The 22393-nt window shown below is 26.9% G+C and overlaps 3 protein-coding genes across 22 annotated transcripts in view; 2 read left to right on the top strand and 1 right to left on the bottom strand.

Annotated features, from left to right (window-relative positions):
* The window catches only part of LOC127281548 (ankyrin-2-like), a 173392-nt gene extending 159703 nt beyond the window's left edge, over positions 1–13689 (top strand). For 12 of the 19 annotated variants that reach the window (XM_051305275.1, XM_051305276.1, XM_051305281.1 and 9 more), the window contains 4 exons: positions 215–283; positions 1751–2680; positions 8844–8922; positions 11833–13689. In XM_051305275.1, the coding sequence (XP_051161232.1) occupies positions 215–283; positions 1751–2680; positions 8844–8922; positions 11833–11962 (1208 nt within the window). In that variant the 3' untranslated portion in view covers positions 11963–13689. Of the gene's footprint in view, positions 1–214; positions 284–1750; positions 2681–3183; positions 3421–4791; positions 5012–8843; positions 8923–11832 lie in introns of those variants that run through there. The other 7 variants (XR_007843051.1, XR_007843054.1, XR_007843053.1 and 4 more) reach the window with 7 other exon arrangements.
* A 144-nt stretch (positions 13690–13833) lies between these two features.
* On the top strand, positions 13834–18665 carry LOC127281549 (uncharacterized). 2 transcript variants are annotated; one of them, XM_051305290.1, is made up of 2 exons: positions 13834–15903; positions 16992–18075. In XM_051305290.1, the coding sequence occupies exon 2, from the start codon at positions 17059–17061 to the stop codon at positions 17470–17472; it is 414 nt and encodes a 137-aa protein (XP_051161247.1). In that variant the 5' UTR covers positions 13834–15903; positions 16992–17058; the 3' UTR covers positions 17473–18075. The 2 variants fall into 2 exon arrangements, with proteins under 2 accessions (XP_051161247.1, XP_051161248.1); XM_051305291.1 differs by lacking the exon at positions 13834–15903 and adding an exon at positions 15918–16646 and having other exon boundaries at positions 16992–18665.
* A 1420-nt stretch (positions 18666–20085) lies between these two features.
* LOC127281531 (uncharacterized) lies at positions 20086–22370 on the bottom strand. Its single transcript, XM_051305254.1, has 4 exons — positions 21153–22370; positions 21004–21073; positions 20704–20872; positions 20086–20472 (listed from the first exon to the last, which is right to left on the bottom strand). The coding sequence occupies exons 1-4, from the start codon at positions 21651–21653 to the stop codon at positions 20334–20336; spliced, it is 879 nt and encodes a 292-aa protein (XP_051161211.1). The 5' UTR covers positions 21654–22370; the 3' UTR covers positions 20086–20333.
* Positions 22371–22393: the final 23 nt, after the last annotated feature.

Here is a 22393-nt window from a genome sequence, read left to right as displayed (position 1 = left end):
GTATAACATAGAGATCATGTTATAAAAAAAAAAAATTACGCAGTAAGTAATTCTCTATCATTCAATTAACAGGAAACCACAATCTAGTGAAGCATGATCCGAGGTATGCCATGCAGGGAAAGATCATTCATCTAATCTTTGTCGACTCACTGCTTTTAATGTAAATTCGTTTTATTCTTCATTTCTCAAATCAAAATTTTCCCTTTATTTTCAGACGTTACCGAGGAGGCAGAAAGACGAGCCCAAGAATTAGCAAGCCAAGCACTCGAACTCAGACAACCAGGTATTGTAATGAAATTTAATTCTCACTAAAGAAAAAAAAACGAAAAAAAAAAAAATGAAAAAGATAATCGCTGACACAGGTCAAAAAAAAAAAATTATTAGTCAACTACTTTTTTGGTGCCCTCAGTTATATTTAGCTTTATCTTTCATATAGTTAGCACTTGCTGACGCTTTCACACTAACTAATATGCAGTGCGTGTATTTTACTTAAAAGGTACAATATCCATTGTAATTAAAAATCTTGTATCTGTAAGTATGTACAGTTCTTTCCTTTACATATAGAGATCATCTTTATATATATAATATAATACAAGAATGCAAGGCACTTTCCACTCTTGAAATAAATATATATAATTCGTTATAGCTAGAAATTGAATGCAAACATGTATTTTATAGTAATTTTCATTTGAAAACTAATATCCAGATGGTACGTAATTATGTGTTATCTGGATAATTTCATTTGGAACAGAACTATTCGTGTAATATTTATTATTGATTAAATTGGTGTTATATTCTAGCTCATTTTTTTAAAATGTTTGTGATGAAAAATCACTAAATTTAATATTTAAATCAGTAAGATTTCATTGATCAAATTAGTTGGAATTTAGCAACTTACTTTAGTAAGATTTTCACCGTAATTCAGTCATATTTCATTGACAATTAGTAGAATTCTTTTAAGATTTAAACAATTATCTGCTTTACCGATTAACGATAATGCAGAAGGGACAGTTAAGTCTATTTTACTGACTGATGATAATACAAATGTAACCTGCAAGTCTGTTTTACTGACTGACGATAGTACAGGTGTAACCGTCAAGTCTGTTTTGCCGACTGATAATAATGCAGATGTAACGTTAAAGTCTGTTTTACCGACTGACGATAGTGCAGATGAAACAGTCAAGTTTGCTTTACCGACTAATGATAATACAGATGGATCTTTTTAAATCGGTAATAATTCAACTGCTTTTTAATGAAATGTTACTGAAGTGTTTTAATAGTAAAATTCCAACTATTTTCATCATTTAAATCCCACTGATTAAAATTTAGAAGAGTAGACATTAAATAAGTGAGCTAATAAAACTAATTTTGTCTAAAACATTCTAGAAAAATCATTGCATTAAACCACTTGTCTATACTTGTAGTACACAATATTGAATTTTCTTTTAGTGATATTAGTAGAATAACTTGGTACCTTTTGATTAAATGCAGGCATACATTTAGACACCGTTTCATTGAGTGTTCTTTTTTTATAAAGAGACTAATCCTTTTGCAATGTTGATACTAACTAAATTTTGACATCGTTCCATGATTTCATTAAAAAAAAAAAATTGAAAACATACATAAAAAAAAACATTGCTGAGTCTTAGACCCACCTTGCAGCTGGGCTAGAGTTACAATTTATTAGTGTGTATCAATGTGCTTTATGTCCTTGCTCCTGTTCTTGTCCGTGTCCTTTTGGATGGGTCAGGGCATGATTCGGCTGAGATTGATGGGACTGTAGAGAGGCATGCTACTTCTGCTCCAACAATGCAACCTGTTCCTGCCCCTCGTTTTACTGTCAACACGTCTAAAGCTAATTTGGAACTAAATATTAAGGACGCCGCATCGCCACAAACACGGAAGACAACTAATAAATCCAAGATACCAGCACGTAAAATTGAAAAACCTCATATTGATGATGAAAGCACAAGTCCAAAAGAGACGCTTTCTCCAAAAAGTAAAATTCCCATTAAGTTAAAGAGTCAAGATGATATTTTATCGAGGGATGAAAGAACTATTGAGACAAGAAGATCAATTGATTCTAAACTTGGTTTGGAGAATTTTACAGAGACTATTACAACTTACAGTAGTCATAGTATTCCATCGGAGGAATTGGAGCATTTACAAAAAATGTTGCCATCTGGATTTGAAACTGATGTTTCTAGACAAATTGTCACGACTAGTTCACAAGAGACTGATCCAGGTATTGATGAATTACTTAAAGACGGCGAAGTGGTGACGAGTAAAATAATCAAGAAAACAATGATGACAACATCTGATAGTTTGGAACCGGAGGTATGGACAGAAACAACGACAAAAACTCTACCTGATGGAAAACAGGAGACTTGGCGATCCGTTACGTCTGGTAGTTTACAATCAGAAATTTGGGATACACAGTGTTCATTGGATACGTCACCTGGTTCAGGAAATGGTGATTTGTATCCAAAAAATGAAAACTATAGGCATGAGGTAAACAGTGATACTGATAGCGAAGGATCGCCACAACCAAGAAGAAGATCATTGAGCAAGAGAAGAACTTTGGGCAGTTCTAGCGGATCAGATGTGGCACTGCATGAAGGTGCTGAGCTCTCCCCATTGGAAGACGACCAAGGTACCTCACTCACAGCTAACATTCTAAGTAAGCAATGTACATATCCTGCTAACCCATTTTTTTTTTTTTTAATAATTGCCCGTTACAAATTTTTTTTTTTAATCAGTACACCTTAAATCGTAAAACGACCTGCTTGTTAAAAGAGTAGATCTTTAATTTTCATTTTTACAAAATTCTTCAAGATATCTGTAATTACAGATTTTTTTTCACCTGTAAAAAATGATTCGATTGAAGTTAGTATTAAGGAATTAAAGATATACTCTTTTTTTGATCACAATCACAAAATCATATTTTCGTATTCGAAAGCTTTCATCAAATATGCGTGGCGCAGTATATCGAATTACGAATTAAGTGTTGCATGCTTTTTTCAATTACCTATAAGATTAGCACGATGCACGTTCATTGCATGTGAATGATTTTCACCAATTTTTTTTTTTTTTAAAGCGCAAAATGCTAAAGCAACTTTTCAGGTGTTATATATAATTAAATATATAAGAAACAGAAAAAATGACGCTTATAATTAAATACAGGTCTTAAAAGGCTTTGAAAACTATTTATGCGGATATAAAATCACTCGACCAATCTCATCGACTGGATATATTTTATTCTATGGTTTGCTGGGATATTCAATTATACATTTCAATAAATAACAAACAAACAAACAAAAAATTCAAGATTGAGTGAACAATGTGTGGTTTTCCTCATTTACTTCTGGCCACGGGATCTGACCGGGTGCTTCTGGGCCATCATATCATCGACATTTTAAAGTAATATTCTCTGAAAATTCACATTTTGTGTAATTAAATATCAGTGGCATTTGTTTTTTTTTATTTCATATTTTTACCAATTGATATAAACATTTTTTTTAATATAGAAAGATTTAATGTGTTATTCAAGGGAAAACTTCTGTGGTACATCTTTATATATATATATATATATATCTGGTTTATGTTTTGTAACTAAGAAATCTATTTTTTTAATTTAGCTATGCTAAGTTTGCAACGTTTGAGAAATGAAATTTATATAACCTATAATTCATTTGCTTCTAAGGTCCCTTTCTTCTGATCGCGTCACATTTATTGAGCAAGTCGTCAGAAATAACGAATTTTATGAAATACCACTTTTGTGTCAGTGCAACACTGTACATGTGATACTGTAGGTAAAAGTAATCTTCTTTACCGACAGTTGATAATTTCTATTTTTGAAGAAGAAAACTAATATAATTCTTATGATTATATTTCTTTTCGTAATAATTATTTGTTTTCTTCTTAAAAACTAGAAATTATCAACAGTTGGTAAAGAAGATTACTTTTATCCACAGAATCCACATTTACAGTGTTGCACTGACAGCAAAAAAGGAATATTCCCAAAAACTCTTTGTTTCCGACGATGACAGATACTTTTATACTTTTTTTTATTTTTAAGTCTTCTCATGAGAAAAGGGACCTAAAAGCCAAAACATTTTAGGTTATGTTAAGTGATACTTTTAGTTTGATTAAACGTTTATTTTTAATTACGTAAAATCAAAATCTGTTTTTAATGAATATTTTGAATCTAATGAAGATCCAACAAACAAATATCATTGATCCTTTTTGTGTCTGATCAATCAAAAAATTACAAACATAACCTAAAACTTTTTACCTCTAAGGTTCCTCATCTCGTGGAGCGTAACATTTATCTATTATTATCCATTTTTTTCAAGTTTTCTGTAAGATTAAGTTGGTTTTTCACTTTTTTTAGTTGCGAAGAACGTGTAGGATGATTTTTTTCGATTATTCAGTACAGTAAAAAATTGAAATTACCAATAATAAAAAAGCACTTTGTTGAAAACAATTAATTTATTCGAAATGACAAACCTCTATAAAAACAACATTTTGTTATTATAACATTTCTCGAAAGTGGCAAATTTTTTTTTACTCTCAAATTTTGATTCTTTTATATATAGCTTCATATGTCGAATAAACTAACACGATTTTAAATGTCAGAATCATCAATAATAATTGTTGTTGTACCTTGAATAACAGCGTCTGCTATTTTATTACACAAAAGTGGAATTGAATCAGCGAAAAATAAAAAATTAGATAACATGAAAATACTTGTTGTACATGAAAAGCATATTAAATATTTATACGTGGCAGCGAGACACAGTTCAATAGAGTCAGCCAGATCAAGTGTAGAGAACAATGTTGTACAAACGATGCCTAGGATGAAGAGAGGAGGTAAAGAAAGCTGTTTCTATTGGATGGCCCTGACATTCGCGGTATTGATGCTCGTCATTGCGGTTATTCTTGCCCTGGAGCCGCGTACCCTACAGCACGCCATCCACACATTGTCCAGTCATGCCCCAAGGCACGCTGGGTACGAATTAATTATGTTTTTATTTACATTTTTTTTCTTGCAGATATTTCTCCTTACTCTTAACAACTATATATTTTACACTATTACATAACACTATTCCATTACAAAGATGGCGACGATTCGCACTAAACGCAACTGCGCTTGCGCTGCTATAATTCTCTTTAGGCGCTCTCACACCTTTTTGGCTGCCTGCAGGTTACCATGGCAACGCATGAGAGTGAGTGCGACAGAACATTTAAAAATTTGAATATTCAAATTTTCTGTCTCACTCACACTCGTGCGTTGCCATGGTAACCTGCAGGCAGGCAGCCAAAAAAGGTGTGAGTGCGCCATTTGTCATTGGTAGAAAAAGGCGCTATTATTTAAAATGCTTTGATAAAAAAAAATGTTTAAAATACAATAAAAAAATTTTCAAGTGATAAATTTATTGTTTTTGTGTTTAGTAGTTATGTTTTTTAATCAAAATTTATTTTTATTAACTATTTTGGAATATTTGATCTTTTGATAATTTGATCTTTTTGAGATCTAGGATAAAATATCGCGACTTAACTAATGTATGAATTAATTAATTATTAAGGGAATTTTAAAAATTTATTTCTATAAATAATAATAATAATTACAAGAAAATATTTTTCCTTCTTTAAGGTTTTTAAAATTATTCGCACTTAATATCAATTTCAAAATAATTGATAAAAATTAATTTTGATTACAAAATATAACTTTAAACAAAATCAATAAATTTATAACTTAACAATGTTTTTTTTTATTATTTTAAAAATACATATTTTCTTGTATTAAAGTATTTTGAATACGAGAGCTTTTTTACCAAAGAGAAAGTTATAGTAAGGCAAGCGCAGTTTGTTTCGTGGTAATCACAAATTTTTTTAATGTGACATCATCATTCCTACCAGGTGGTAATTTTCGGCAGATATTTATTTTACCGACACATATATATGTATAAAAACTAGTGTTATTGTTATATTTATATATTCGTCGGTAAAACAGATATCTGCTCAAAGCTATCCCACATCCTTAATCTTAACATTTTTTCTTTTTTTACTTCTTATTGTAAAAAAAAAATTTCCTCTTCTTAGAGTCAATAATTCTCTAAACCAGAAACAAAGTAAATCGTCGATTTTTAAAAAATTTTTATTATAAAGACTAGATAATTAAATATGAAAAATCTGCTTCATCTCTTTTCTTATAAAAAAGCTGAAATTATTACAATTTAGCAATATTTAAAAAAAAAATTTTTTTTTGAGTTTTATTTTAGAGTTACTACTTTGAATTTTTCACAAAAGCTAACAACAGTTTCGTAATTACAAATAAAAAATAATAATTCAGGTTGTGATTAATTTCATGAGTTTAGATAAACTTTTTGAGTTTTTGTCCGCCATATTGGGACGCCATTTTGAATTTTCAAATCTTCTATAAAATTCGTAGTGACATAAAAATAAATTTATCGCATTAATACTAACTAGTGAGATTAGTTTCAGCTTTTTATGATCGGAACAGATTTTTCATGCTTATTTCGCTACACAGAAAAAACCTAGTTTCATTTTTGTTGCATCTCAAAATAAGCTAATGCTAAACGACATAAACAGTGGCGCCACCAACCTGGCTCTTTTTTGTTACACTTCAAAATGAGTAGCAGGTTTTTTCTGTGTAGGCCTTTGGTAAAAATTGAAAATTTTGATTTTCTTATTGAAAAGTAAAAAAATTTACCACACTGCAAAATTCTAGGTAGATTTTAGTGAAAAGTAGAAAATGAGATGTATATGACCAAGGGAAAATTTATTCTAAACAACCTCCAACTCAAAAAAAGCAAACAGCGTAGAAAATAGAGTTGAAAAATATTAATAGACGATTTTTTAAATATTCCGTAGAAAATAGTGAAGTATTTCGTGGCCAGATTAAAAAAAGTAACACTCTAGAGTAAAAAAATCCCAGTAAATTATTAAATATATTTTTTTACTTTTTTATCCAATTCAATATAGTAATTAAAGGTCCAGAACGCCAGTTGGTTCCACTAAACTGTGGCGAAAAAAAAAATTCTTTTTTTTTCTATATTCTTTCAGGTAAAAAGGTTTTATTTACAACTGCAAGCTGCATGATTTTTTTCTTACCCCCCCCCCACTCTATGATGCATGATCATTTTCGAATTTTTCAATTTTGCACAACAAATTTAACAAATAACAAAGAGTGAAAAAAAAACAAAAAATTCAAGGAATGTCTTTATATCACACTTTGCACGCAGTTACAAGTAAAACTAAACTTTTAAAAACAAGTTGTCTATGATTTTAATTTAATAAACAAGTATACTTCTTAGTTTTTGTTTTCAATATTCTTTTAGCTTCTACATGAGCATCTCAAGATAAAGCTAAAGTGTAGAGGGACCAACGAACATGTTTAGGTATGATGAGGTTAGGGTTGTTAGGCGAATGTGAATATTTTTTTTCCTGTTTTTTTTTTCACCATCAAACAAGAAAATATATGTAGATAATTTTATGTTTAAGATTTTCGACGTAGGTATATTCACTTTAAATAGCACTTAATTTTTTTTTATTTATAGCACATGCTGAAAAATATATCGTTTTCTCTATATTTATTATATGTATAACTATATAAGATAACTCAGCAATATTTTATCTAAACTTTTATTATTGTAACTATTATTGTACTTATTATTAATATAATAATAATAACAATAATTATAATAATTAATTATTATTATTAATTATTTTAATAATAATAATAATTATTATTATTACCATAGTAATAAATTAATTTGCTTAAATCTAATTATGTAGAAAGTAGCTAATCTTCCTTATAACCAAACTAAGAATTTTTTTTTATATATTTCTAAATAGTAGAATTTTTTATATTATTAATTCGTCTAACAACACTAACATATATTTGTAGTTAGAATATATGCCCCTTGGAATAAAAAGCCATGATATTTATATATATATAGTTGAATTATGATTTTGTTTATGAAGAAGATTGGATATAATCTTCGTATATTACAATATACATATAATTAATAAACTGCTAAATGCCTCAATCAGCAGCTTTTGTCAGCGCTTTACACGAGCTCGCTGCGTGTAGCACTACTTATATTATATACAGATATATAAAATAATAATAACAGTCTAATTTGGCATAATATTTTCTTGAAAAATTTAATTTGCATATTTAGTCAAATATGTTCTGGCGAAAAAAATTAAAATTTCAAAATATTTTATTTCAAATATAAATAAAATTTCAAATAATTAAAAAAAATATATATTTATTAAAAAATGCATTTTAAAATTTAAAAAAAAATTATATTAGAAAATGCCTTTTAAATAGTAAAATATAGTTATTTTTAAATATTTTTTTCAAAATGCTTTTTCAGTAATTCGATGTTTATTATTATTTTTTTCCCCAAATGATTCATTTTAAAAGTATTAAGAATAAGAATAAAAATTAAATCAATATAGTCTAGTAAAAATAGTATCCTCAGATAAAAAATAATATCCTTAGATAAAATAAAATTATTAAAAATTAAATTAATTCCAGAACATAGTTACTTGACTAAAAATGCGTTTATTATATTTGCATTGTAAATTATTTAGCAATGTTGTCACTTTTTTTTTTTATTTGTGTCTAGTATTATTATATAATTATTAATCCCCTTGTTTGGGCATGATGTAAAAAATTGAGAGGTAATCACAGTTGTAATTGTCTTTAAATGTATATCGAGTCGAAATACGGAAATTGATGCGAATAATAAAATTGATTTTGTACTTTATTTTTTGATATGCTTTGTTTCTTTTTTTTTGTTCGACAGAATCTGACTTTTTACAACAAAGCGAGCCTTCCTATATGGAAACGACAACGACAGAAATTGATCCTGAAACAAACGAAAGGTATTTTTCTTTCAAATGTACAAAAAAAAAATTAACATAATTATATAATTTCTTTTTATAAATACATACATTTTTCAGATAATTTTTACGAAAAATTGGATTTTATCCACAATAACTTTAATATTAAAAGAAACATTTATTCTTTTTTAAATCTTAAAAAATTGGTAAAAAATGAAGAAAAATGGTATATAAATCTTTTTAATATACATAGATTTAAAAAAAGTTATTTTAATTTTAATTAAAATTAGAAATAAGAAAAAAGGTAAAAAAAATTTTAATTTTTGAGAATTTTAAGAATTATGTACAAAAGTTTTAATATTTTTTTTCATTACCTTCGCCATACTGGAGGTTTATTTTGTTTAAACACATAATTGTTCTTATTTATTAATTAATTGTTTACTTGATTAAAGATAAGGAAATATCATTTCCTACCTCAGTGTAATTTTTTTTTACCATTTTAATGTAATTCAAACTCTATAATATGTAATAACTCTTAATTAATTAAATATTATTTATTTATAATTATTTATTTATAATTATTTATTTAAAATAATAATATTATTATTACTATTATTTTAATTATTGTAGCAGAAAAAAGCAATTGTTTCTATACTTTTTGGTTATTTTTAGGTATTTGTTTATGACAATTGTTAATAACAATTGAAAAAAAATTTTCATTGTGCATTTTTTATCCTTGGCCAAATATGTAACTGAAAAGATACTTAAATAATTTATTTAAACATTTTTTTTCAAAAATATACAACAAATATTGTTTTTGTAGGCTCATTTTTTAATTTATTTGTTTAAATAAAAAATTTTGCAAACTGAAATTCAAAAATCCAGCCCAATGGCGGGAATTTGGGAATTTATCGCTGAAGATTTTTAAAAATAGTACGTCAAAATCCATCAAAAATTGAAGGCTGCAGCCGATCGTTAACAGTAAATTGCAATTCTGAACCACTGTGGCTCTGTGAAAATAGTTAATAATTATACAATTATTTGTTTAAACAATTGTAAATTTTTTTTTTTAATTTTTATCTACTATTATATTCTGTTTGATAAGTTGTAAAATTAGGAAAGAAAAAAAATTGTAAAAGAAGGTAATAATTAACAACAATTATTTGTTTAAACAATTGTTAAAATAATGATTTCGGTTCAAATTGTTATATATTATTAAATTTAGTTTCTTAAGTTGAAAAAATAGGAAAAAAATTATTATATTTTTAGATGCAATTTAAAAAAAGGCAATAAATAATAATTATTTGTTTAAACAATTGTTGACATTATGATTTCGGTTGAAATTTATCTATAATTAAATTTTAGTTTTTTAAGTTGCAAAATTAGTAAAAAAAAAACTGCATATATGTTAATAAATACAAACAATTTTGCTTAAACAATTGTTGAAATAATAATTTCAGTTCAAATTTTTATTTATTATTAAATTTAGTTTTTTAAGTTGAAAAATTATAAAAAAAACTGCATATTTCTCAATGCATGTTAAAGAAAATATATTAATAAATTACAACAATTATTTGTTTAAACAAATATTTAATTAATCCTTTGGGTGTCGATGACGTGTATACACGCACATAAATTTTGAGCCCAATAATAAGACGGAATTAGCCTAAAATTTGTTACTCGGGGGTTTTTGGGGTCGCTGCTTCCGAATTTGATGTCAGAATTACAAAATTTCAAAATTCAAAATGGATACAATAATAATCACACCCATACTATGCTATTTTAAATTTTCAAAATCTAACTTGAATATCGTAAACAGCGACGTTCAAAACCCCTGAGTAACAGATTTGAAGTAATTTTAATTAATTTTTGAATTTTTAGAAAATTATCTGCCACTTCGTTAACGCTATTTTGAATATTTGAAATCTGACTATATAGATTCGTAATCAGCAATCCTCAAAACCCCTGAGTAATAATTTTTAAGTATTTTAAAATCATTTTTGTAATTTTTTGAAAAAATTGTCCGCCATATTGGTTCCGCCATTTTGAATTTTTGAAATCTCAATTTAGATTCGTAATCAGCGACCCCAAAAACCCCCTAAGTAACAATTTTTAAGTATTTTTAAATCATTTTTGCCATTTTTTGAAAAATCGTCCGCCATATTGGCTCGGCCATTTTGAATTTTTAAAATCTGACTTTGGAATCGTAATCAGCGACTTTAAATACCATAGTATACACATTTGTACAAATTTTGGTCATTCAAAAATTTACTGACATTTTGGGCCCACTTATGAGATTTTGGCCTTGACTGCGAAGGGGTTAATAGTTGTAACAAATTGAACTCAATTCTTTTTTTTTTTTTTTTGATTTACGAAAAAGTAGTGCTAAGAAATGTTGATAAATTTATAGAAAGCTATTCACATGTTGATTTGGAAACGGTAGATAAAATATTTAAAAAAAAATGTAAAAAAAATATAAAAAATTGTTTAAACAAATAAAAAAAATAAATCGTAACATTAGTAAAATATATTATTTGGCAACATAAAACTTGTTTGGGTCACTCGAGGTGAGAATTTTTATAAATTACTTTTTACAAAAAAGTAAAAATTTAATTAAATGTAGGTATAATGTGATTAAGATTGTTTAAATTTTAAAATAAAGAATAAATTAATAATTGGATTTTTTAATTGAAAAGTAATTAAATTAATTAAAAAGTATAATAGAATTTAGCTTTGTATCATTCTAAAAATTAGAACAACGAAAAAATAATAATAACGAAAAATACTTTTAAAAAAAATAACCCAAGTTGTTGGTAATAGAGTATAATAGAATATTGTTGCTATTTTTGAAAAAAAAACATAAAAATAAAGAAGGAAGGAATTAAAAAAAAATATATTAATTACTAAGAAAATAATTAATTGAATTAAATTTTTCTTTTTTTTAATTTTCAGAATAACGAGAACAACGCGAGTAGTTACAACGACAGGATCATCAGGCATTACTGGCGGTGCAGACGAGCTTCGAGAATCAATGCAAAAAATAGTGGATCAATTTATGGTGGAAGATAGAAAGGGACAGTGAAGTGTCGATTTATCTTTGACAAACTCTGAGCAAAGTAAAATTCTTGACACTGCAAAAAGAAAGGGGCAGACATTAAAAAAACAAAATTTTTTTTCTAAATAAAACACTTTTCAAAAAGAGCACACTCTGTATGAATTTAGTTCGATATTTCCTCGCGTCGAGCTTTATCTCATACTCTTAAAAAAAAAAAACAAACAAAAAACCAAAAAAAGCAGAAAAAAAATGAAAAAAGCTAAATAGCATTAATATAAATATATATATTGTACCTTGGCCTAATGGCAAAAAAAAATCGAATTTGTTTTAATAAAAAATATTATTCTCTTTGCTAGATAGACTAGCATTTTTCGCTAGTCTTTACTACGCCAGCCCGTCCAGTGCTTTTCTTTGTAAAGTGAAAGAGAAAAATCTTGCTTTGCTTCCATCAAAATAAAAAAAAAAAAAAAAAAAAATGTTTACCCTTGAATGTCGCTTCTAAACATTTTTGTGCAGATAGATTGTACTCTATGATTATGAAGAAAAAAATGAAGATTAAATTATAAATAGATTTCTATTGAAAGAAATTACACTCTGTTATCAATTTAAGAAAGTGGATATATCGTTGTCCGATTAAGAAAAATAAAATTTAAAAAAAAAAAAGGAAAATTAAGTATTCTTCTCATGTTGCTCGCTGTTAAAACTCAAAGACTTAGAAATTGTCTAAGTTGCAAATTTTAAGGCAAGGAAAAAAAAACGTCGACACTGCTTATAATAATTATTACTCGCGGTGTTTTCTAATTTTTATTTTTTTAAAAAAATAAATTGTTCATCTTGCTGTCACACAAAACACAAACAAAAGCACAATAATCTTTGAGACTCTAATACTGTTTTTGATTTGAGCGACGGCAAGATTTGAATTTTTTTGTTTTGTCAATCATCAAATTATATAATGTACATTTGAATTATTTAATTAAATTTTTTCTAACAATTTTTTTTTTTCATTGTGTATATTTATATAATTATATTTACTTTTAGCGTAACTTATATACTATTGTACTATTTAAAAGAATTGTAATAATAATTATTCGATCTTGATATATATGAGGAATATTTTATTTATATATAATATATGGAGATAATGACTGTTTTTGAATTGTTACTTTTCTCGCAGGAATAATAATAATAATAATATAATATAATATTATTGTGAGATATGAAATGATGAAATATAGCGTATTTTTTACTATCATTGTAAAAATTACGAGAAATAATAAAAAAAAACATATATAAAATTATTGCGGACATTATGTCAACATTATAAATTCAATGACCGAGAAATTTCTTTAAATAATTAGCTTACGTGAATTTAGCTAAAAACTTGTGTCATTGTTTTTCTTTTTTTAAATATGGGAGAAGAAAATCATATATTGTATCTATTATAAATACATTATATGTATATAATATATGAATTAGAAAAATTTTCTAATATGAAGATATTCTATTGATATATATATTATATATATATATATACATAAAAATGCTATATTGAGAAATACATAAAATGTCTACGCAAAATAAAGATTTATAAATTATTAAGCTGCATACAATAGACTTGCCTAGAGCCCACCCGACTTAAGGACCAAAGGCACAATCATATGCATATATATATATATATATAAATATAAAAAATACCGAAAATGCTCCTGTGTAAATCTGTAATGTTTAATAAATCTTTCATGATTCACGTGGTATTGGCGTTCACTATTATTTTCATATTTCATTATATTTCAAAATTTATTACATGAAACTACAATAATACTTTAAATATATTTTTTAATTGATAATTAAGTTGCTCAGATATATTATATTCTTTAATTGAATTCTAAACGCAGCTGTATTTAATTGCGTTAAAATTACTTCCAATATATTGATTATACAATAGGTACATTTATGCTATTTTGTTTATATTTCCCATCTGCAACAAATTTTCTAGAAAATATTAAAAATATTAAGAAATAAGAAAAATTTAAAATAGAAAAAATTTATATTGAAATAATTTTCATCACTTAATTTTAACTATTTTTAAATTTAGCGCCATTGTCAACAGTTTTGCGTTATATAGTTGGTATTTGTACTTGTTAATTCACAAGATTCCTAACCTAAAAATTCATTTATTTAATTTCGTGAATTTTTGTAAAGCAGCTTCGAGAATTAAAGTTATATGTCTATATTTATGAAAAATAATAATTATTTTATTTAGAATTTAATTTTTTTTATACCTAACTAATAATATAATTGTGATTAAAGACTCGATATATTAACATTCAAATGAATTAAAATCTGCCCTTTTGTAAATTCCCGTATGAGATCCCGTATATGGAATTCTATATAAGATCTCATATAGGATCCCACATGGGAATATGTAGTATACTTATTTAAAAAAATATGAGACATATTTTAGGTTTTAAACACAAAATATTTTTGCTTTATATAAAATGAACTCAAAATTTTGTCCGATTTTACGTAATTTCTTACCGTTTTTGAGATATTCACAAATCTTATTTTTCAAATTTCGACCCCATATGGGATCCTATATGGAATCCTGTATGGACACTGATGAGATTCTTCTTACGAGATGTTCTTATAAGATTTCGTATAGAATCTTATATAAGAAACCATAAGCGATCTTACAAAGGATCTCATATGGGAATTAATAGTAGGGTGCCTAATAAAATTTTTATCTACAAAATAAAAATAATATTACAGATTACACTCAATACTATTTTATAGAATTTTAACAATATAACTCTTATGTCCTGTTCCACTAACCTAAAGGGCCATCAAATTTCTAATCGCGTTTCATTAACTTTTAACCGGCCGTTATCTCAAGTTAACTTATGTTAACATTGACATATATATAATACTTCGTATTTATAAAAAAATGTAATATTTGGACAATTTGTTATTATTGGATTCTGATGGTGACTTAAACCTAATTTAGCTCGAAAACATGACATTTTTATTAAAATATGGCTCTGTACCTGAAACAATAATTATCTCAAGTATTTAAATCTAAAAAATTATGTAAATTCATTGAGAATTGTGGCGTCAATACAGAATTTTGTAAGTAAATATTGTGCACTTGTAGCAAATGACAGTCATGTTGTCTGTGATTTTGGGTCCAATGTAGGTATCTGACATCTGTTGGCGAGCGGGCGTAGTACCATGCGTACGCGAGTTATCAAGTGAAAACATCTTCGAATGTGATTAGAATATTAATATTCTAATGATAGGTGAAAAGTTTCTCAAAGAAAAGAGAAACTTTTCATTTCATAAAAACTCAAAATTTTTTGTCAGGGGAAAAACAGAAAATATCGTTGATAATGATTAAATATGAAAATATAATTGAAAACCGAGAAAGTGATGTAGTTAATGTAAAAATAAAAAATGAAACGTGGGTAAAAATAGAATTAGAATTAAATAGCCATAGCAGAGCTGTTTATCGTGATTGAATCATTGGTGGTATTGCTTGATTCGTATAATTTTATATTCAATGAATATTTAAAATATATGATGTATAAATTAAAAAAAAAAAATACCTTTCTGTCGCAGGTTTTCAATTTCTTGTAATAAATGGACCGGGCATTAACCTAATGAACGCAACAATAATATTATTTTTAGAATATTTATATCAATAATATATTTATTAGTTTTCATTAAATGTATATCAATAGTTAGATAAAAAATACAAAAGAACTGAAAAAATTACGTCTATAATTTTTCAATTGTCATTAAATTTGGAAATATCTTACGTAATTTGTAACAGTCAAAATCTATTAAGAAATCATTACATCGTAAATTATACAACAATGATGATTGATAAGTAATTCTTTAAATACGAGTATCTCAACATGAGAGTTATTCAGTCTACTAATTCGTTGCTGACACCACTTCTGAGAAGCAAAGTAAGTTAGTTATCTTACTACTTTTCGAAGCAATTTCACCACTTTTCATTTTACAATCGTGTTTTTGTATAGATTTGCACAATCTTTCGGATTAGGAAATTTATAAGATAAGGATCCTTGGTATTTTTTCCGATTTTGAAAAAGTGTCCGCGTTTTGAGAAAAAAGTATTTTAAAATCAATGTTTATCATTCTCACGTTCAGTGCCATTTTTATAGGGCGATTATTAAATCCCAAAGAATTTCAGAGACCGTTCGACACTCTTAACAATTGGTAATATGAAATTGGTTAGTCTGCAGTTTTAGGAAGACAAATTCGGAATAACGAGATGCTTAAAATATGTTATTAACATTTTTTATTATTTAACAAAGTTATTTAAATAAATTAAGTTAACTGTTGAGCAATATGTTAAATTAAATGATTTACGGACTAAAAAATTACATATGTTGCATTTTTTAATATTTCCAAGATACACCAATGTTAGAACAATTGACACACTTAATATTTAAATAATTCTTCACTTGTTTACAACTAATTTACAATTCAATGATCAGCTGTTCTGTCGTGCGCGCGACTACATGGAGAAAAAAAAGGAGAACCGCTTAACCCGCCGGTAAAGCAGTTCTCTTAAACGAGAGTCAGCTGTTTGACCGCTTGGAAAGTGAGCCGTTCGCTTCTCGAAGAGTGAACGAGTACGCTTTTTGAGGAAAGCGGGTTAGCTTTCCTGAAGGTGAAACGACAAAAGGTGAACGGTTACTCCTCAAAAGATAAACGGTTCTCCTTTCGCGGCGAAACTGCTGCTCCCTGACGAGTGAGAACAGCTCACAACTGCCAAATCAAGCGGTTCTCCTTTTTTTCTCCGTGTATAGTTCTACGTCACGTCCGTTTGTCGATGCATGATGCTCGAAACCGTATATAACCTAACTTTTTTTTTGTTCATAAAACATAAATTGAAACAAAATTTCTTTTGCGATTATTGTAAAATATAAAATGCAAAGAAACAACATAAGTTGACAAACTAAATACATAATAGTACAATTAGTTTTTTAGTAACTAAAACATTTTTTTAATTTTGTTGTAATTGTATTAGGTTACAATAGGAAAAGGAAAAGAAGAAAGAAAGTGAAAATCTAGTTTCGATTGAAGAGCAGCATACAATGTCTACCGGAGAAGAGGATTATTATTGTAGAGTCGAGAATGCACCCGTCAGCTCAACAACACATGTAAATAACACTGAAGCAGTTGCTGCAACCGCTGGTTCAGATAATGCGAAAAAGGTAGAGAAGAAAGAGAGTGAAATTTTAGATTCGACTAAAGAGCAGGAAACAACCAATACCGAAGAGGAGGTTAATTACTGTAGAATAGAGGATGCACCAGTCAGCTCAAAAACACATGTAAATAACACTGAAGCAGTTACTGCAACCGCTGGTTCAGATAATGTGAAAAAGGTAGAGAAGGAAGAGAGTGAAATTTTAGATTCGACTAAAGAGCAGGAAACAACCAATACCGAAGAGGAGGTTTATTACTGTAGAATAGAGGATGCACCTGGGTACATAAAAAAAGATAAATAACACTGAATCAGTTACTGCTGTTACATCACTATAAAAATTTAAAAATTCTTCCTTAATGTAACACATTTGTATAGGCAAATCAATGTATATTCAATAAATGTACATATAATTGTCAGATTTAAAGTATTAAACATTATTATAATTATTAATTATTGATTGCGACAAAACATCGAAGAATATTAAATATTAAATAAAGCACCGAAAATTTCCTTAAGATTCATTGAAGGTTTAAACGTTAACTTGGGAGTATTGAATCGCCAAGTTAAGGGGGAAACCATATTACGACGCTGTTTTTTAGCCGTTTTTCGGGATTTTTTTCAAAAGGGATAAAATTTTTTAAATGAAATGCAAGAATCACATTATATTGCACATATATTTATCTGTGTCTCACAATTTTTTTAAGCATTTTTATTAAAAACATTCCAAGTTAGCAGCCATTAAACCTGGAGCTGTGCCGTCTGAGTTTATTATTGCTGTGCAATGTAGAGTCCACAAATTTGATCTAAAAGCAAAAAATGAAGGTTATTCACGATTTATACAAATTTTATTATTAATTGAACTAACTTTTAAGGGAAAATATTGAAAACTTGACACTACTTTTAAGTTATTGTTTGATTTTTGGCATATTTTTTTGCGTCTTTGAGATTAAAAAAGAAGGTATTAAAATTTTTTTTCTTTCTAACGTTTAGTTCACATAATAATAAATTTAATAATAAACAATTTTTTTTTTGAAATCGGTCAACAACATTTTGAACTATCCTGCATAGCAATTTTAAAAAATCCCGTTTCGTGAAAAATGCGTTTGAAAAAAGTATCGAAAATTTATAAATAATGATAAGAAAAAAACCATTTAGTGCTTACACTTTAATCTGCTATTCCTGCACCATATATTAGTCCTTTCTCTTCTTCATAAGTCAAATAATAAATTCACAAAGGGACTTCCTCAGCGACGCCGTTACCAACCTGCTTCGCTACTCGGAGCAAGCTTCATCTGCAAAAAAAAACAATTCGATTTTTTCAACCCCGTAATGTGGTTTCCCCCTTAACGTTTAAACCTTTGTCATTACTAAGTAAAAAGGATTCATCAGTATATTAAAAAATTACATTTATTACAAAATTGGGTATACGAAATCACGAATTAAAAAGTTTGAATAATGAATTATTTTTGTACAAAACACACTCTCTAAATCTGAATTAGTAAAAATGTTTACTAATTTAAATTAGTGACTCACTTTTTGCTTTAGAATTAGTTAAATTTTACTAATTGTTAGTAAAAGTTACTAATAGTTAGTAAAATTTTACTAATTTAGAAGCAAAAAGTGAGTCACTAATTCAAATTAGTAAACATTTTTACTAATTCAGATTTAGAGAGCATCTAAATCTCTAACACGCTCCTGGAACTTCAACAAAAAAGGTATGTGATCTAAAAATGCTTAACATTACAATCAAATTTATTAAACCACAACCAGGACTTCCCCATTTATTTCGCATTGGTAAATTTGTTAGGATGTAATGTGCGTTTAAATTTGTTCCTTGAATATTAGGAGGAACAAGTCCTCTTAAAATGCATTGACGACATCGCCATGATGGATTATCACTATTTATTAAGATCCATATGTTGGCGGTAACAGAAACATATGGCATCTGCAAAAATCTAATACAATGATTTTTATTGCAGAAAATAATCTTTCCACACTAAATTGAGTCATAGGCTTAGCTTGTACAATTTTGGAAAGAATATACCGTTTTGGGTACGTATCTTTCCTACATTTGCAATATTTCAATGTGTCCTCATCTACGCTTCAGCATCTTTTTCCTGCATCATTAATTGAAGAAGATCTTCAGAAACTTCTTCGCCTTCGATCATTTAAAAATAATTAAGCATAATTTAATATTATAGCAAATAAAAATATATTTTTTATTAAATTAAAGATATGATTATTATTATTCATAATACCTCTATATCTTCTTCTGATAATCAAGATAAAGCAGTAGATATCCCTATTGATTCTACTGGTTTTATATTAATTTATTACAATTTTTTTTAATATATTTTTTGTAATTTCACACTTTTTTGGTGTTAAAAGTGGCAAGTATCTTGCATCGATGAAAACGTACACTGTAAAAAATTTTTTCGAAACTTCTTTCGACTTTTTTCTAAATAAAAATTGAGAAAATTTTCTAAAAAATATTTGATTTATTTCGAATAAAGCGTTAAGAAAAATTTCAAAACTATGTTCGGTCTTTTTAGCAAAGTGTTAAGATAAATTTTGTAACTACTTTTGATTTTTTCTAACCAAGAATTGAGAAAAATTTCTAAAAACAATTTGATTTTTTTTCATTAACTATATTTGCATTAATGAATATGTGTGACAAAGTTTTGATAATTTACAGATATTTATAATTTTTTTAAATTAATTAATATAAAAAACTTTACATTTGTCTTACAACTAGATACAATTTATATATTTTTCAAAAAAGTTTATAAAATTTAAGTTATACATATTTTTCAATTATAACATTAATAAAATATTAAAATATTTAAATATTTTATTTTTATTATTATTAAAATATTCAACTTATAGATACTCGTAACTTAAGGGGAAAAACTTGTGTAAAGGAAAGTTTTTTCAAGATTTTTTTACAAAAAAATTGTAAAGTTTATTGAATCTAAAAATCTTCCAATATCACAGCAACACATGCGTTTAAAGTTAGATCTTTGGTTTTGCGCCGTGCAGCCTACTGGTCTCAAATCTCAACCAAAATCAAAAAATAAAACTTTTATCGTTAAAATACACAAATACGCTTTGCATGACGAAAAAAAAATTTTGTAAAAATTTTTTTTACACGAGTTTCCCTCCTTAAATACATTGGTTTATATGTTTTATTGCATTATTTATTAATTTGGCTGTCCTTGAATCCTCTTCATTTAATTTTTGGGATTTATTTTTTCTTTGCCTCCTACTGCCTTTGCTTGATGGGTTTATATCTAAAAGCAGTCTGAAAATAATGTGAAAACATTTTTAATATTAAATTAATAAATAATGATTTAAAGGAAAATTTGGATAAATACATAAGTATAATATAACATATATATATATATATATATATATATATATATATATATATATATATATATATATATATATATATATATATATATATATATATATATATATATATATATATATATATATATATATATATATATATATATATATAAATCTTTACCTTTGAATAAATTCGAAGCTCGATGCCTTCTTCGCTTCATAATTAAACCCATAAACATAGTATGATAATACTAATAAGAAAATCCCTTGTAAGACATTGGAAGTTCTTATTAGAATCGTATCTTCGACTACTATTAGACACTGTGAAGATTCGTCAAACAGACTTCTTCCTAAAAGAAAACGTAAGAATATTATTATTAAGTAATTATTGTTACATGTGTACTAATATTTATTAACTACTTACTAACATTGACAAAGATTTTATGTATAAATTATAAATAGAATTAAACATGATATAAACCTTTTATGATGAGAATAGGACGTGTAATATTAGCCATTTTTATAATTTCCTCATCCGAAGCGTCAATATCCTGAAAAAAAATTTTTTTAGTACAAATATTTGTTAATTTTAATTGTCAAATCATAATTTAAAAGATAGGTTATACTTACAGCCAATTTAAAAATAGGCTCTTCGTTAAAAAAAGAGGCTAGAAGTGGAAGAAATCCAATCGTTTTTGGAAATGAAGAATCCAAAGTTGACGAAGCATTTTTTATTTCACTCAAAACTGACTCCAAATTTTTGGCAATTATAGGTTTTATTGTTTCCTTTTTGTATTTCGTGTAATAATCTCTGAAATATTCGTAAATTGCAGGAATTTTATTTTTTGCGTTTTCAAGCCATATGTTTTGAACTGTTTTGCCAAGCAAAGTTTCAGCATGTGCAAGAAAATGTTTTTCTTGTTTTAAATGGGGCCAATGATTTTGAAATATATCTGCCAAATTCAAGTGAAGCTGTTCCCTTCTATTTAAATTAATTCGCTGGGTAGCATACGTAAGATTTAAATACTTTGCTTCATTTTCAACTGGTAGTGAAATGGTCTCCGCAATTGTACTATTAACAAAATATCTGAAAAAAATTCGTTTAATTTTGAGTCGATTCAATTCGGCCATGATTGATATAAATTGATTAAATTTTTTGCATCAAAAAATGAGACCGTTTCGTGTATCATTTCTAAAAATGATACACAAAACGATCTCTTTTTGATATAACTTATGTGCATCAAAACGTTGCAAACATTTGATGCAATTTTTGGTCTCAATTTGATACTTTTAGGAAAACTGTGTACTACACGTGTTAAAAAGAAGAGTCAATAAACTCATAGGTAAATAGTATACAGCGTGATTGGGAAGTCGTGGACAACCTCTTATAGATCGATAGAGAAAAAAATTCTAAGAGGGACCATTTGGTTAAAAATTGAAAATTGTTAACCAATTTCGAATAAATAAAATTGGCAAATGTATAAAAATAAGAATAATTATGACGTCATTTTTGTTATCCGTAATGTATTCCGTAAAAAAACAAAAGGCTAACTTCCCATTGAACGAAATGTTGTGATTGGTTAGTTTAAGAGAAAGTTACTAGAAACTTTCGTGATTTAATTTGAAAATGTAAACAGAAAATGTTTACAAAATTATTAAATTAAAAAAGTAATTGTGAAATAAAAAAGTGAAGTGAATTTATAAAATTAACCCAAAATGGAATACCAGATGTTTTCTGCGATTTGTTTAATTCAAGGTAAGTGAAGAAAAAAAAAATAAAAAAAAAATTCCAGGTTAAGTAGGGTTAGTTTGTTTACATTTTTTTCCTTTTAAAAATATTTGTTGATATTAAATTGTTTACGTAATTTTTT

The sequence above is a fragment of the Leptopilina boulardi genome, unplaced genomic scaffold (genome assembly GCF_019393585.1).
Source record: "Leptopilina boulardi isolate dan_hultmark-lab unplaced genomic scaffold, ZJU_Lbou_2.1 LbouV2_273, whole genome shotgun sequence".
In the NCBI taxonomy this organism is placed as follows: Eukaryota; Metazoa; Arthropoda; class Insecta; order Hymenoptera; family Figitidae; genus Leptopilina; species Leptopilina boulardi.
Note: the sequence above shows the minus strand (reverse complement) of the source record. Positions and strands in the feature narration are given on the sequence as shown.